Below are 18,617 nucleotides of genomic sequence, written 5' to 3' on the forward strand. Positions count from 1 at the left end.
AACAAAATTAAACAGAATTATTTATTACAGAAATTTTGATAGTATCATTTGGATTGTAAAGGAATATTTTAGGGTTTGGAATAGTACATAGATTTGCACAAGTTACGTAGAAGTATAAAATTACTACCCAGAAACATCTTAAAGGAACCAGTATTTTACAGGATGCACGTTGACAAATACTACACCTGTCCATAGTAGGGTAAAAGTACTCACAGCTGAAGTCTGAGAAGTCTATGGATACAAATGCAAGACTGAAAATACTATGACCAACCAAACATAGCTACATTGTGAGTACTCAATCTATTGCCTTTAGAGCTCAAACATCTAAAATATCAAGCAGACTATGAATTAAAAATAGCATCAAATAAAAACTGTTAATGGACTATTTATTACAGCTCTTTCCCGCTATGGGAAAATGACTTCATAATTTTGTGTGATAGGTAAGTATGAAGTTTCTATAACATTGTGGTCATACATTACTTGCCCCATAAATAGAAAAATTAAATTCAATAAGTTGTCAGTAATCACTCAACAGGTCTTCTATCGATATGGAACTTAAACTGCTTGATTTCTAAAATGAAAAGAAAGGAAAATACGTACAGATACTAAAAAGACCATTGAGCAAGCACTTTTTAAAGTAATAAGAATACATCACTACTAAATAAATTCAACAAAAAGGTTTGTTAATACTTTATTAGCATTTTCTAATGGACAGAACATAACGCAAACCAAATAAAAATTTTAATCCTTTTAGTTCAATAAAAATAACTGACATTCTGATTGTTGTTTCTTCTTTGTTAAAGGAAAGTATTGATAGAATAGTTAGGCACACAGTTGATATTTACTGTACAATGATATGCACAAGTTATCTTTTAACAACTATAATTCTAAGATGTGCTCTTTATATTTTTCCCTTGTAATACAGGAGCCATGCTCCTATAAGCAAAATTTACTATTAACAAAAGAATTTTACAAGGAGTGACAAAAAAAGACTTTTAAAACAAGTCCTTAAATAAAAGGATGCAGCAACAACGGAATGTAAGTTGTTGGGTTAAGAAGACAGTTTAAACTAGATCTCAAAACATTAAAAATTCATTTATTTTACAATTACTCAAATACACATGCATTAAATGAAAATATTGCACAAAATTAAAATTTTAGATTGTGAAATTTATATTGTTCTTCATTTTTTAAAAATTGATACACTTTCTGGTAGCACTTAACTGATTTTTTCCAAACACCAGCAGCACAAACTTAAACTGAGCTAACAGAAATACTCAAGAAAGTTTTAAATTTTTTTCTTAAAAAAAAATTAAGGCTAACCAAGTGCATCCATTGGTCAATGGCACAATTTTTTCAGCAACTATTCAGAATACCCTAATCAGAGGAAATGCCCAGCTAAGCACTATATTTAAATCATACAATCAATTTTTAGGTGAACAAACTGTTGTTAGTAGTGATGGTTTCTAAATAATTTATATGTTACCTGAAAAAATCAGAAAACCCATACAAAGAATAATTAATTTTGAAGGTTCTTGCCTGAAGGCACCTCTGACTTAAAAACACATTCAAAAAATCAAATATCAGAAGACTTAAAGCCTCTTCAGGTATGTATTTATATATGCAATGAATGCATTAAATGTAATAACTTTATTAAACATAGTACACCGTACTTATGAATTAAATATTTTACACACAGCTTAACCAAGTCATTCAAAAAGTATCTCTAATTTTAGCATGACCACGGCTTTCTCTGATGTAAAACACAGATGTGCAGAGAAGATGCACAACTGTTTACAAAGACTACCATTTGATATTTCTGCTTTTGAAATATAAACTCTTTAAACAAAAATTATTTTAAAAACCCATTTACTCACATAGTTTTTGGTATGATTGCAGTTACCTTGCAGGGCTCTATTATGAAAAGTTGCTATTTTGCAGGACCTTTCTTTCCCTGGTTGATGGCCAGCATTCCTCATATTATCTGGAAATGCTTTTCATATGTACACACTAGGCTCTTAAGTGAATTCTTGTTTACTCTTAGACTTATTTATGTCAAAAATATACTTGAAATGGGAAGGGTATATTTGAAAATCATCTCACTTATGGCCATGCTGATGCTTCCTATAGACGTTTCACAAATCCTCACCTTTAAAGCCTGGGGCCTGGGGAGGGACCATGGCAGGGAGACACACTGGAAAGAAAAAATATTATTTCTTCCACCAGAGTCAATAAGGATATTTTCTCATTTGCAGGTTGCAATGAAATCATGGGGTTTCATTTTTGTAATTCTTTAGACATGCAACATGTACTGAAAGGCGCATACTCTGAGTATGCACAACAGCATTATTAATAAATATGATTATTACTATGAAGCTTTAAAGGAAGGCTTTATTCTGTTATGAGGCTTCACTTTCTAAGCAGGATCTCAGTGAAAACAAGACAGTAACATCTTGCTCCAATCTTAAAGCTCCCAAATAACTGGGATACCTATCCTCTGTCCCTTTATCTTAAGCACCCAGACATTCTTTTAATACCAGGGTCTTGGCTCAGTGGTCTGATAAGTAGCTTCACTATTTTAAGGTTGTAGTGTTAAATATTTTTAAAACAAAAAAGGCTGACATACTCAAACCCTTAGTCACTGTAAGTATTTAAAACTATGCAGAAATCCTGCATACAAGGGATATGAAGACTTCCAAGATGGACAAACAGAGAATGAGAAAACTATAAGAAATGCAGAGGCTCCAGAACTGGAAAAGGTAATTTGTTGTTGTTGGTATAAAATTATTTCAGGGACTTAAATGTATACACCCAGGGGTTTTGCCAACTTTATTTAGTAGAATTTTACATTATGCAAAATATAAATAAAAGCATATTTTTAAAAATATTATAGTTCTGTTTTCATTATTTATTTTCATATATATACATAGTAATAGAGTTAGGAATTTGTCTGTTTACATATGACTAATAAGCTCATTTAATCCTTTGATTTGCTACCTTTGCAATCACCTAAGGTATGTCTAGATCACACAATTTAAAATGGTCACATTACAACTTTCAATAGTGCTGTTTTAAAATTTCCATGTTTTTAAAATAACAGAATGTATTTGGCAGTTCTTTCGAGATTATACTCCCTATTGTATAATCAGTAATCTCTTAAAGATAAAGAAAACAGTAATAATTTTGAAACTTAAGTGAGATCGCCACTATATGCTTCTTTTTGCACACAGAATACCAAAAGAAAACTTATGATTTAGTACCATAAGAGCAAAATAGAGCCCAAAGCAGGTAAGAATCAATTAAAATTTGTTTTATACGAATGAATAACAAATCCAATCAAATTCTGTTTTTGATTGGTTTTATTTTATGTCACAAAACTGTAATTAGGATAAAAGGTTACTTCATACTTTAAGGGCATCCTGTCACTTTCCCAGACTTGACGCAGATGTTCCAAAGATCGTTCACCTGGCTAATCCACATTATATCAAAATTCTGATAAAGATCTATAAAATTATTATGCAAAAAAAAAAAAATCCCTCCAAATCATACATTGCTCAGTCTCCCAAACAAATTAGCCAGTTTACCTGTGAACCACTGTTTTGTGCTTTCCTCAGCTCTCACATATACACTCTGGCACTTTGTCATTGCTGGAGAATGCTGATTAGTTTGAAATGGAAGAGACCAACATCATTCTTGCTTGAGAAGGGGGCAGTATCATTTCAATGTTGCAAAGATATGCACCAAATCATTTAAGACACAGAAATCTCTCTTGGTAGTGGCTGGATTATAGATGAAGATGAGAAGAACCACAGTCTAATGAATGTATTAATAATCTATTTTGAGACAGTAAAAGACTGGTGCAATATGACAGGGTATGAGTTAAGCCCCAGAAGATCTGTCCATATTATTAGTCCTGGACAAAATGAACACCAGCTTCAGAGACTGGAGTGTCACCTTTTCTGTAAAGAAGGCGCTTGAGTAGTTTGAAGTTTCTGTTTATATTTCTGTATCTGCTTTGACCGTGAATGCAGTTTGTTGAAAAGTTCACGAAATTTATACTGTGGAAATAAGGTTTCCAAAAAGCCTTCCAAGAAGACATAAACCATTCTCCTATTTAACTGATTGTGCTGAAACATTTCAAAAACACGAAGAATACCTTTCCGTGTTGTCTCAGCCCCGATAATATGCTTCAGTTCATCTAAATGAAGAGGAGACAAATAAATATCATTCATTACTCATATAAAGGAAAGACAAGGCCTAAACTATGCTCTAAGTTTAAAGTATGGGAAGTACACAGCAGGGGAGCAAATAGGAGATACTCAGTTCATGTGTCTCACCTATGTATTCTAACTGAGATTAAAATGTCCATGTCTGCATGCATCCATCCACTTATGTAATAACAGACACTGGGGATGAGATAGCACAGGAAAAAGAAGCAGGATCTAGACTCTGAAACCCCAAATTAGAGTTACAATCCTGTCCCTTAATACCTATATGATATTTACCCATCCTGAGTTTGTTTCCTTATCTGTAAAATGGGATTTATAATAACCAAGTCCTTATAAAAGAATTTGGAGAGCTTTAATGCAAATGTGAAAAGGAATCTGCAAAGGCTAAAACATACAAATAGTCTTATGTGTCTAATGCTCAGTGAGAAATACTGTAAGGAAATGATGTATGATAGGTGACTAATGATCTCAAAAAGCTTGCAATAGTAACAGTGCCACTCAAACACCCCAAGTATAAAGATGTTTAGAGAAGAGAATTCCACATGGTATATAATCAAGACAGGTTCCCTTCATGGAGGAGATGAACGAAGGAGACTTTGCTACCTAGGCAGGAGTTTGACAGGCACCAACAGATGACGGATTCGCTTTGGGGGAGAGAACAACAAGCAAATGAGAACTAGTGGGAAAAACAAAGCAGGTTCAAAATAGGGGACACCAGAAATTGGCTTTAAATTTTAAGATTCTTTTAAAACAAAGTAGAGAGAAGAACGGAAACAAGTGCTATGGCTATCAGAGTGAGCCCAAGTGTGGAGTTTACTCCTAGGTGACATGAAGTTGTTACAGATCTTTGAATAGGCGAACATGCAGGACTATCCTTAATTATTTATAATCAGGGCTACACCAGCAGTAGATACTATTTAACTGCTTTTAAAAGAAATATGCCGGGTGCCTGGGTGGCTCAGTGGGTTAAAGCCTCTGCCTTCAGCTCAGGTCATAATCCCAGAGTCCTGGGATGGAGCCCCCCATTGGGCTCTCTGCTCAGCGGGAGCCTGCTTCCACCCCGCCTCTGCCTGCCTCTTGCCTACTTGTGATCTCTGTCTCTCAAATAAATAAATAAAATCTTAAAAAAAAAAACAAAAAACACGCAACTTCCAAAAGATTTGTTTCTACCTAGGAGTACTATGTTAATTTAAAGCAAATGGTTTATGAATTTACTCAAAGCAGGAAAGGGATTATGCATACATCAACATATATACCTTTATATTTAGCCTCATTTCCTTTAAGTCTTCACACAAGTGTCCCCTTCTCACACAACTACACCTCACCTGACACCTCCCTCTTCCTGCAAAAGCTAACATACTGACCTTTATTTATTTGTCTGCCTTCTGTCTGTGTTTCCCTAATAGAATGTAAGCTCCAAGAAAGCAAAGATTAGTGCAAAGAAAGTGTCCTGCCTATGACACACTCTCAGTAAATATTTACTGAATAAATGCATTAGTTTCTTTGAGTATATAAATCAGTCTATAGCACCATCTGGTTTACACTAACAGTATAATAAATAATACTTAATCTTAAGTTGTCATTTATTTTTATTTTTCTAAAATGATATTTCTATGACTTTTTCCTCCAAATGCAGTAGTATAGTCTGTAGGACAGAACTGATAGCCATGTGGCAAATTCCCAACTTAACTGACAGAAGAGAAATTTTAAAATCTATGAGGAAAATAGAGTTCTAAGAAAAACAAAATTATAGAAAAAGAAATAGATACTAAATGACATTAATGAACTTCCTAAATATTCCTTTTCTACTCTACATTCATAATTAAAATGTGGAAAAGAGATATATAAGTATTTTCAAAGATATTCATAACTAAAGAAGGGACCAAAAAACTACCCAGTCACACAAAATTGCTTTTCATATTATTGAGGACCTCTTATTGAGAGAAGTTGAAATGCGGGCAAAGTGAGTCTAAGACAGCAGTCTTCTCAAGAAATAATTCAAATTAGACCAAAAGAATGCCACTTAAGTGTATTTTCTTTGGAATCATGTCTCAATTCAGATTAATAATGGACCAATTAGTTGTTTCTACATAAAGGGATTCTTTGAAAGAGTATGTTCTCTGAAGTAGAACAAATATACTTCCTAAAAACCTGACACTTCATTGTTCTTTTATTCTTCTGTCACATATTTTATCATCAACTTTATTCTCAAAATGATTCAAGGTAGCAAATGAAGTGGTTAAAAGCACCACTTTCTTTTCATGTTTGAAAGCAGTGGCTTTCAAGTAGCTCAGCATGGAGCAGAAGCCCAACAGTCACTTCCTAGCTTGAAACCTGGGGTGGCTTACTTAACCTCTTTGAGCTTCTATTTGCTCACATACAAAGCTGTCATGTTAACAGCGCGTAAGTTCTTAATACTGTTATGAGAGTGAAGAATATATGAGAAATGCGGAGCAACAGTGACTGATACGTGGTAAGCCATTAAATGGTAATTACTAAAATCAGTAGGCAGCTAAACCAGCATGCCCAATGCCAAAAATTCTGAAGAACTACAAAGTAATAAGATTTTTACCAAACCTGTTCACTCACCTGGCATAATTGAAAGTAATTTAGTTTTTCCTGCAACTCTTGTTCTCATTCGAATAGCTTTATCTCTGCATGGAACAGTCTCTGCTAAAATGCCATTTGGCCAAAAGGCATCTCTATTTAAGAAAATTAAATAAATTTTGTAAAAATTTACATTTTCTAATGATGTAAGTCAGTAAAATTGTTCCAATTTTCTATAGAAAACACAAATGTAAATAGAAAGCAGAAACATTTCTGAAATTTTATGGAGGTATGACATTCAACAGAGTAACTAAGAGCAGGATTCAATTTTAGGTATGAAAGGATATACATAATAAAAGTAACAGATGAATTCTGCCTTGGAATACCTTACAAACACTAACAAATGAAAAAGATAGCAAAATGGCATATATAGATGATTATATCACAGCCATTCAAACTCAAGTATGCCTCTGATCTCAACGAGACTGAACATCTGATCCAAATACAACCCCACAATATCCTGAATTTGGATATCTTAGAGTTAATCTTCCTCAGTTCCCTTATAATTAAGCCAATACAAAACAAATCCTGTACCCGCAACTTCCAATTAGACTGATTACAACATTCCTCTCACATATATATCCTAATCTCCTTCACTCGCACAGCTTGCTTGATTCCAGTTCTCCAATTCAGAGTCAAAGGCAAGAACAGAACACACTAAGGTTCTACCTGGGAATTCGGTCTGAGGGAGAGAGACTTCCCAGAGCAGTTGTTCTTAACTTTGACTGAACATTAGAAAAACCTGGGAGCTTTAAAAAATCTTCATGTTCAGGCCTTCTACTGATTAAGTCAGACTGTTGGGATGGGACCCAAGCATCAGTACTTTTTAAAGCTCCCCAAGTGATTCCAACATGCAGCCAAGACTGAGAATCACTACTCCACAGTAAACCAAACATCATTCACTGGCCCTGAAATAGAATGTACATGCCAGGACAGGTGGTCTGACTTTGGGCAATAGTACTGCATAATGGAGAGAGACTCAGCTTCAGATTAGAGAAAACTATTGTTCCTCACTTTCCAGCATGTGAGGTTTTGGACAAGACACTCAACTTCTCAATCCTCAGTTTCCACATAACAAAATGGAGACCAATCCCTATCTTATAAAATAGGGTAAAATCAGAAAGTATGCATACAGTAGTTGGCACAGTGCCAAGCAAATAATGTTCAATATCGATAGCTCCTTTCTTGCTTCTGTTACTTCAAAGTACATGATGCCATGAATATTTAAGCCTTGCTTATCTTTCACTTTTAGAAAAGAGGTTTATTTCTGGATTATGCTGTGCTTTCCTTGAAGGGATTGCATTTTATCTCAGTCCCTGGTGATTGGCAAAATACTATGCACAGAGAAGGGGTTCAGAATATTTTTGTAGGATGAACATATGAATTGGAGTATCACTGCACTTAATTTGTATTCTTCTCAGAGGTTTGAACAGTTATAATAATTAGTCCATAAGCAGAGACATTTTAAATTTTCATTTAAAATCAAAAATTTCAATAACTTTGAAGCCACATTACTGTAGTAAAATGTAAACAACATCTTAAAGATTATACTTTTATACTTTTCTATTCTGACTTTAAAGAAAAAAAGATCAAAAGGTCCAGGGAACAAATGTTTTTGTAATTCTTACAGGTCTTTTTGTTCATCAATGATGATTCAAACCAACTTTACGGTCAGGAAGAAAAGAAAAGCAGTCAAGATTAATTAATGATAACAATGCTAAACTCTGTACTACCTGAAAGAAGTGACTGTGTCTTAAGATATACCTGAAACGTTTCACTAAGTCGGCTACTTGCTCAGGAGAGGTCATCCAATCAACATGGTCAACTATTTTTCTGAAAGTAAAGAAATTTAAATAAGTAGGGTCAAAATTTTAGAAGGTGTGTAAAATAAGCACTCCTTTCATGAAGGAACTTAATCTGTATGTAAATTATCTGTGAAAGCAACAGACTGTTTTAATGATCTTAAAAGGCCCAGAGAAGAAAATTCTCCTATAAAAGTTGAACAATCTACTTCTAGAAGGAAACGTTTAAAAGCTAAGCAAGAACAGCTCTAAGGGATGAAAAAAGTATTGGTACCTATTAATAGTATCACCATATGTGGCTCTAATAAGCTGTTGAAGTAGGTTTTTGATATTCCTTCGCAACCACTGATTTCTCTCTTTTAAGTCGAATACTTCATCCATAAGAAGCAGCATTACCCTAAGTGGAATATTGTCATCCACCTGAAAAAGTATGGAAAGAAATGAAATTATGTTTATTTGAGTTATTTATCTACTATGAGTGGCTTTCACAAAAATGACGCACTCAATTTCAGAGATCAGAGAACAAATTCTACTATAGTCTTCATAACCTAACATTCCATTCTAATTTTAAAAACATTATGTTTTTAACAGTCATTCTGCAAGAATGCAGAATTTCACAACCCACACAGTTCCAAAGTAGTAGTGAAAAAACTTCTCAAAGTGGATCTATGATGTCTTAGGAAAAAATAATTTGGCTCTTTTACTTTTAGTAGAGTCTGTACTGCTTTGATAAGGCAAATGCTAGCCCCCTTTGCCGATTTTCTGGAGCATCTTTTTGAAAAGAACAAAATATTCTCAACATTTCTCCTTACTTAATAGAACAAAACACAAACTACACAGAATAAGATGTTTTGCTTAGTTACTGCATTGTACATACTCAGGTATTTTCAGAAAAAAAGAAGCTAAAATAAGATCCAGTATATAGCTAAGTTATTACAAAGGGGATATTTCACTATACTTTTAAAATTTTCCTTTAACTTTTAACAAGTAAAAATGAGGACACTTTTATATGGGAATATTCAATTAATAATACAAAAAAATAAGATAAAAAATGACTAGAAGAGCAAAGAAAATAAAAAGGTAAAAAAAGTAAAGACAACTAGAAAGCTTTGATATAAAAAATATATATGTAAAGCCAAACAGATTTAGAAATACAATAAAACCGCATAACTGCCAGTAATTTTATAATTCTTTCATCAATAAGATATTCCAATCATTTCTTCGTCCATGTTGTAATTTAAATCTTGAGAAAACAGCATGAGTTCTTTATTTTTCATTGTCATACTGTAAACTGATTATCTTAGTGTACCTTCCCTTTCACATATTGAAAACTCACACCTAAACCAAACAAGGAGTGGCTGGGGTTGGTGAGGGATCTGGCACAGCAGTGCAGAGATCAAGTTCCCTCCAGAGGCAAAATAAATACTGCTCAATTTTATGACCAAGTATATTCATTAGTTTGGTGCAACATGATAATTATGATGTTATGGATGTTATACCAGCATAACTCATAATAAAACATTCTAAAATATTCCTTAAAAAGGAAATAAAATATTATCTTTGTTTAATAGTTTAATTATAAGAAAGTCAATGAAAAACTGAAGGGAGATAATTATATCTTTAAAAAAAACCTGCCTAATGGAACAGTATACAAAGTCCACACCCAAATATGATAATCTAATTTGTGACAAGGGAGAAACAGTACACTTGGGAAAAGGGGGCCTTCTCAGTAAACATTGTTTGGGTCAACTGCCCTTACTCCATACACAAAAATCAATCCTAGATGAATGGGAAATCCAAATTTCAGCAAGATAAAACAAAAAAGATTTTTAAAGAAAATCACAGGTGATCTTTGTGACCTTGTAGTAGGCACAGATTATATATATACTTTGCACAAAAGCACACCAACTAGAAGATATTCACAATGCACAAATACTTTTATCTGACAAAGAACCACTATTCAGATTATATAAAAGTACTCTTGTTAACTGAAAAAAACAAAGACAGCCAAGCCAACAGAAAAGTAGAGGAAAGAGCTAGAGACACAAGACAAGACACCCAAATGGCCGACAAACATATGCAAAGAGGTTCAACATTTCCACAGTCATCAGAGAAAAGGAAATCCACATGAGATACAACCAGACTGGCTAAAATTTAAAAGACATAACATATGAACTATTGGCAGGCTATGGAGCATTGAAATTCTCATGCATTGCTGGCAGCACTGTAAGCAGCACAAACACTGTGGAAAACTATTTGATAGTATCTCTTAAAACTGAATTTATGAAGAATACCTTCAAGCCAAGAAATTCCATTCCTGGGTACAGACCAACAGAAACGTATCCTTAATTTTTTAATCAAAAGACATGTACCAGAATCACAGTACTATTCATATAAAACTAATAAATTATACTATATTTACAAAACAGAATACTGTAAGTCCACAAGAATGAAGAAACTACAATCACACAAAACATGGAAAAATATCACAATGTTCAGCAAAAAAAAAAAAAGCCAGATTTAAAGGAATACATACCTTACAGTTTGATTTATATAAAGTATAAAAGCAGGGTAGAAGTCAGGATAGTGATTATCCTTGGTAGGGGAGAGGATAGTGACAGGAAGAGAGCATTAGGGGCTTTCTGGGGTATTGGTTACATTCTGTTTCTTGCTATGAGTGCTGATTACATGGACACTTTGTAAGAATTCATCAAACTTAACACATATATACACATAGGTATATAATATTAGGTATACATATTATACTTCATTAAACAGTTAAAAAGCTCTACCAAGTATGATTTCAATTACAGTTGAATACTACCAAAAACGAAATTAACTCACAGTATCGTCAAGCTGAGCTGAGACCCGACAGTGTTCAGGATCTGAGTCAGTCTTCGGAATTAAAGGAGGCACCTAACATTTAAAACAAAAACAGAAACAGAACAAAATAAACACACTATAGCAGACAGTGAAAGAACACAATAAAATAATAAATCAAAATGAATAAAAACCATAATAATAGCATTTAATTTGATGTTTAGAATGACACAAAGTTTATATAGTATTAAAAAGTATTAACAATCTACAATTAGAAACCCAATGTTAAAGTGTGATTACCTCATTACCAAAAGATTTTTTTCCTTAAAAAAATGGACTTTTGAGTTGGAAGGTGAGATTACTTAGTTAAACCCCTATACTTTTTAGAAGAACTTAAATCTAAGAAAAGTTAAATGATTTAAAAACCAAAAGATAGTAGCACAGAGAACAGAATTCCAATCTTCTTTATTTTACCATAAGGAGCTTGACAGACAGTTTGAGATACTAATTAAGCTGTTTTAGATCATATAAATTATGAGGAAAATGGAGAGACCAGTGTTAGCTGATAATCATATGAAAGCACAGCAGCGACCATCAAGATCACCTATTATAAACCCCTCATGTTGCTGTTAAGGAAAAAGGAACTGGGAAAAGCTCAGCGGCTTCTGTACAAAGTCATATGAACGGTTATCGGCAGAACTGGCATATTGCAAAATCCTCACTTTCAGTGTCAATGTACTCCCCATGATTAGAATCAAAGATAAAGCATCAGAGAAAGTATGAGAATAAGTAGAGAAGTATGGATTATACACACACTATTTTAGGAGTTGCATCTTATGGAAATTCTGTGTGTGTATATTTTTATATATTTATATTATGTTATATATGTAATTTATATTCAACACACACACACACACACACACACACATTACATTTCCTCTTCAAACATGACCTAAAATAGAAAACTCTAACAGTACAGGTTTTCTTTTATAGTCTTGATTATAATTTTAAACAAGTAGGTCATAATTATAAAAAGTATAAATCAGAAAGTAACAAACTACTTGGTCTGCTACCTGTATTTGCTAATATAATGAAAAAGTTTCCTATGAAAACTCTTCAATATAACTCACTTGTATATCGAAGTAAAGGATGGCCTGAGAGGCAGATGACTGTGACTTTTCCTCCCTTTGATCTCCTACTTGGTCAGGTGAAGCAGGTGGTAATAGTTTTTATGTTTCCTGATGAACACTAGTATAGCCAATTTGCCCAATAGCACTTGCTTATGTTTTAAAATTAAATGGCATTATAAAATAAAAATGGCATAACAGAATATAACAGTACAAAGGATGTTTGTTATGTTAACTGCTTTCAAAATTCTACCACAGCAAAGCCTGAAGAGTGACTCAATTTTATAGGATCCATTTCTGTTAAGAATTCATTCTCTTTAGTTTTTTTATTCTTTATAAGACTGTGTCTAGAGAGCTTTGGACTTCTAAAAAGAAGTAAGATAAATCTAAGCAGAAGCTCAATAAATCTTAGTCGACTTAAAAATAGTTTGCTGTAGATATTACCGAAAACATCTTCTTACCTTGAAAAATGATTGCTTTATGTCTTGACCTAATCTTTCTGACATTTTGCCCATGTTGTCTGACATTTTAGTCATTCCCTCTGCCAAGCTATCAGGAAGGGATTTAACTGCATTTGAAACATTCCTCATAGAATTTCGAAGTGGATTTACAAAAGTGTCCATCTAAGAGGAAAAGACATTACACCATGACTTCAATGTATCAGACCTGTTATTTAACTGAGAAGCCTGGGAAAATACAGAGTGCAACACACATGAAAAAAGAAGTAATTTTCTAGTCTATAATACCTCATTGCATTTTGAAAGTACACAACTACAGTTTTCAAAATGTATTGTCTTAAAATTGTATCTTCACACATAAACGGATAATTAAAAAACTGAGGTAATAAGGCTATTGCTAGAAAATATAAACTTTAGCTTATACTGCTAGCGATTATAAGGTTTGCCTGCCTTACTGAAGAAATAAGCTAAATAAATAAATAAATAAGATTTAAAAAACAAAACATTTTCTAAAACATAAATTGGAATTAGCCGTAACATACTTCTGCTACAATTCAAGGCAATAATAACATAAGTATTTTGAGAAGACATTGAAAAATAAACATGCAGATAAAATAAGCAGAAATCTCAAGTAATTAGCAAGTAACTAAAACTTATTGTTTTAAATAACTTTTTGCTTACATTACATGCTCAGAATCTACAGAAGGACTGTGGAGTCCTTTAATAAGAATAGAAAAACTATAAAAAGAAATATGATCAGAAATATAAAAAGGAATAATCTCCAGAGGTATAAGAAGCATTAAAATTGACATTCTGACTGCACAAATGTCACATAATTTCAATTAAGAAAGGGAGAAACATCTAGAAATCAAAATAGTCTGCATATGGAACTCTGAGAATTTAAATAGACAGAAACAAAGAAAAAAAGGAACACAAAATCAAAGTCATAAAAAACTACGAGAATATTTTCCAGAAAGTATGAGTCTCATAAGAACTAATGCAGAATCAAATTATGTTCCCTGCCAAAAAAAAAAAAAAAACAGTAAAAGATACTGAACTCCACTACTTCAGAAACAGCATAATGTTAAGAGATGGTACCAAGAAAATAAAACTTCACTCTAATATGCTAAAATGGTTTCCATTAACAAAAACTAGAAATAAGGTTAAATAAGTACTATAATAAAAAACAAGTGAATTTGAAGATAGCTGTAAAATAACTGGAAGTTTTAGTTACTCTTTGATTAAGATGAGTCAATAGTGCTCTAGGTATCCTTGATGGAATATGCAACATTTAGAAAGGACACTGTCACCACAGAATTCAGAGGAGATCCAAAGGACAAAAACAAGGATGACGAAGGATCTGAAAAACTGCCACTGGTACACAGATACAGAGATAAAAAGGTTAAAAAGATGAAGCTATCTCAGTGTGTGCATGTGCACTTCTGTGTAAAATTACGTGTGTGTGTGTGTGTGTGTGTGTGTGTGTAGCCTAACAACAGACATGCTGCTAAACTACTACTGATCTTTTAAAATAAAAGAACCTAAATCTGTATCATTAATTGGTTAATAATTATAAATAGTTGCCTATGCACTATCCTAGACCTACAGAATCCATTTCTTTTCCTTCTCCTTCTTGTTTTTTGTTTGCTTTTCCATTTCTGAGGGTAAAGCCCAAGCATATGTACTAGGGACAGGGAATGGGTGAACTAGAGGGATGAAAAAACCTCCACAAGTGATTCTGCCGCCTAATCCTAAAAAAAAGCAGAATTTCAGAAGCATAAAAACAGAATCCATAAGTATATGACAAGATTTCCATAAACAAGATTTTTCTTAAAACATGTGCTTAAAACAAACAAAAATTTGTAAATTACCAAAAAGAGGAATGAATTATGGATCACCAGCATAATTGTAAACTTGCCCTGACTTACCAGAGATGCTTTCCCCTCATCATCACTTTAATTATGGGTATCAGTAACAACACAAAGTAATTTTAACTTAAATTTAGGTCCCAAGTATAGCTTAAAAAAATGCCTCATGTCATGATATAAAATTGGATAGAAAGAAATTGTGAATAAAGGAAGACTGTTAGTTAGTTACTCTTCCCAGGAACTGCCCACATATTTTGAAAGGCTAGACAAATCCTGTGACCAGGTTAATATATTATAAAGTATTATTTCTCAAGCTCTGATAAAATGTTTGCAGATGATTTCTCTAATACCTATTTAATATCCAGTGAAACATAATTAAGAAAAAATATTAAATTATAATTTAGCCAAAAAGGAAATGTAGCTGAAAATTCGTGATGTGCATAGAAATTATTTTGCCAATCTAAAAGAGGTTAAGATGACCTTGGTAATAACCAATATGATTTATAAAAAACATATGTTACTATGCACATCCAGAAAGATTCAGAAGGAAATTTAGATTCCAGTGGTAATATTTTAAAAAAGCAATATACAACTGTTTGGATACACACAGCATATATGTACTTTAGACACAAACAACTTCTATAGTCGACAAAAAGAAACTGTACATTCGAGGTAATATTTACCTCAAAAAAGTTGTTACTGATTTTTTAGTTTTTCGTAAAATTGATAAAATCTTGAGAGAACACAAGGTAAATATCAAAAAGATGGAACACTAGAAGGCCTCTCTATTGACAAACCATTTAGAGCTGAAATTTAAACTCAATCATTTCAATCATGGAATACAAAGAAAATACCACCACACTGTCCCCCACCGTTATGAGGCACATAATGTGGAACTTATTATTAAAACCCTCCACTTAAACATGTTAACTCGGATGTTAAAACCTAAAACCTTTGAGTAATCATACAAAATTCTTATGTTTAGTTCGTTCTTACTCTGCACCAGTAAGTTAATCCTTATTTATTTTATACCAATTCCTTAATCTTTTTTTTAAATTAATCTTTTTGCGGGGGAGTTGCAGGGAAGTCACTTTTTGTACTTAATTTTCATTTTGAAATAATCTTAGACTTTTGAAAAGTTACAAAAATACATAGAGTTCCTACACACTATCCACCCAGCCCTCCCAACTGCTGTTACTGCTCCTGCTATTACTGCCACTACTACTAAAGGGAAAACTAAAGGACCAAAAGATGAAGTAACATGTTGCAGGTTATACCTAGTAAATGGCAGAGCAGACTAATTCCAAAGTCTGTGTTCTCACTCATTAAACTATCCTCCCCAATTTGAGCACTCTGTCATTTATTTTCTTAATCTACCATCTAATTCCAAGTTTAGGACCTATATCCCTAAAGAAATTTTAAATAACAAAGATTTCACTCAAGGGGCATAAATACTTTCAGGAACATAACCTATTTAACATTTTTCTCATCCACACTTCAAGTAAAAGACCTTTCCTCCCAGTAAGAAATATAGCTCCTTCTCAAGTTATTGGAAAGCTGTGACCTATCTTAGGCAAATCTTCCTCACTGCATTATTTCAAAAATTCTTTTTTCTTTCTTTTAAGCTCCTGTTAGATTTTAATCTACACGTAAAAATAGGAGTTTATACTTTTTGGATATGCCTATCAATACTAGACTTAATAAACTACAGAAGAGAAACAAACCAAGAAGCATTTAATAAACTTTTCTGGTTTTAAAACATACAAATATAAATTTACTTTCTTTTATTTAAAAAAATGTCTGAAGGGGCATCTGGGTGGCTTAGTCAGTCAAGTAGCTGCCTTTGGCTCAAGTCATAATCCTGGGGTCCTGGGATGGAGTACCATGTCAGGCTTCCTGCTCAGTAGGCAATCTGCTTCTCCCTCTCCCTCAATTCTCTCTCTCTCATACATACTTTCTCTCTCAAGTAAGTAAAATCTTTCCCCAAAAATGTACGAAAACAGACCTATAAAGAAAACCAATGCAATGGTCTGCTTACCTTGCGAGCAAAATCTCCTTTTCCTTTACTGTAGGCTTTGTTCTCAAGGAAATCATACACATAGTGAGCCAAAGCTGGTGATGCTTTCATCATTTCAGGAGTTAAAAGTAACTAATGGGGGGAAAAAAAAGATACCTGACATAGATATGGTATTGGAAATTCACTCCCATCTGTAATTTTATCTGCTAGAAAATTATTTTAATTTTGTATTTTAAAAAACCAATTATACAGTTTATAAATAAAGTCATCAATAATTGTACAACCATTAACAGTTTGGCGTATATTTTTCCCAGCTGCTTTTTTGACTTTCAGTGCATCTAATGTGACAGTTGTCCAAATGTATTTGCTACAGTAGTCCCCTTTCTGGGGGGATATATTCCAACCCCCTCCCCAGTGGATTCCTGAAACCAAAGATAGTATCGAATCCTACATACACTGGTTTTTCTTATACATACATACCTGTGATGAAGTTTAATTTATAAATTAGGGACATAAGGGATTAATAATAATAACAATAGAACAATTATAACAATATGTTATAATAAAAGTACATGCAATATACTGTGAATGTGTTCTCTCTCTCAAAATATCTTACTGTTCTGATTCACCCTTCTTGTGATGATAAGAGATGATAAAATGCCTACGTAATTAGATGAGGCGAGGTGAATGACATAAGCATTGTGACACAGCAACAGACTACTACTGACCTGACAATTTATCAGAAGGACAATCATTTGCTTCTGGACCATGGCCATGGCTGATTGTGGGTAAGTAAAACCACAGAAAGCAAAACCACAGATAAGGGGGAGACTACTGTATAGTCCATTTTCAGGTTTTATAACTTATGAAGATCCACTCAACTGTTATGTTATTCACATCCTAACTCTTAAAGTTTTGTAGTCCACTGAGTCTTTGCTACTCAACTCTGCTGAGGCAAAATGTAAAAGCTATACTAGGTACTAATAAACTAAATGGATGGCTGTGTTCTAAAACTCAATAAAACATATGGTGAACTAGATTTGGTCTGCACTCTGCAATTTGCTGACCCCTATTCTAGAGGGTGGAGTGGGGGTGGGGGACTAAATAATGGAACATTATATACCTGGGCTAAAGCCAGGTCTACGAGATGAAAAACCTTTACAGATCATTCATTAGTATAAAAAACTACAAACTGATATTATTATTATATCTGGCATCTGGGTACGCAGGTCTAAAACAAAGTTTTTCCTGGAATAATTAACTTGTGGGTCAAGTTATTCCACAACAGATATCTACATACCTAGGATACTATGTGTAAGAAATAGTCCCTTGGATCTATTCTTCTTTTTTTTTTTTTTTAAAGATTTCATTTATTTATTTGACAAGAGAGTGAGATTACAAGTAGGCAGAGAGATAGGCAGAGAGAGTGAGGAGGAAGCAGGGGATCTATTCTTCTTTTGAATTATCCTGTAATTTTAAAAGTCTTAGACTCATTGTGGCCCACAGGAGGCCTTTATCAGGAATGAAAATCTGCTAGCTTTGGATACCCCATGAAGAGCTACTACCTATTGAATTGGAAACATTTATCTGTTTAGTGTACCATAAAACACCTAGAGTTTATGTGATGTGGAAGAGATATGTGTACCTGTGATATGTGTACCTGTGTGTGTGTGTTTTCATCTAAACCTG

General features: G+C 33.3%; 1 protein-coding gene across 6 annotated transcripts in view; it reads right to left on the bottom strand.

The window, feature by feature from the left end:
- Nucleotides 1–662: 662 nt before the first annotated feature.
- SNX13 (sorting nexin 13) overlaps nt 663–18,617 on the bottom strand; it is a 126,855-nt gene continuing 108,900 nt past the window's right edge. For 4 of the 6 annotated variants that reach the window (XM_004743388.3, XM_004743387.3, XM_045062747.1 and 1 more), the window contains exons 20-26: nt 16,950–17,060; nt 13,047–13,208; nt 11,483–11,554; nt 8,913–9,058; nt 8,601–8,669; nt 6,819–6,931; nt 663–4,198 (exon numbers count right to left, since the gene is read on the bottom strand). In XM_004743388.3, the coding sequence (XP_004743445.1) occupies nt 3,951–4,198; nt 6,819–6,931; nt 8,601–8,669; nt 8,913–9,058; nt 11,483–11,554; nt 13,047–13,208; nt 16,950–17,060 (921 nt within the window). In that variant the 3' untranslated portion in view covers nt 663–3,950. Of the gene's footprint in view, nt 4,199–6,818; nt 6,932–8,569; nt 8,670–8,912; nt 9,059–11,482; nt 11,555–13,046; nt 13,209–16,949; nt 17,061–18,617 lie in introns of all 6 variants that reach the window. The other 2 variants (XR_006601338.1, XM_045062748.1) reach the window with 2 other exon arrangements.

Source organism: Mustela putorius, unplaced genomic scaffold (genome assembly GCF_011764305.1).
Source record: "Mustela putorius furo isolate JIRA1106 unplaced genomic scaffold, ASM1176430v1.1 tig00003845_pilon_pilon_pilon, whole genome shotgun sequence".
Lineage (NCBI taxonomy): Eukaryota > Metazoa > Chordata > Mammalia > Carnivora > Mustelidae > Mustela > Mustela putorius.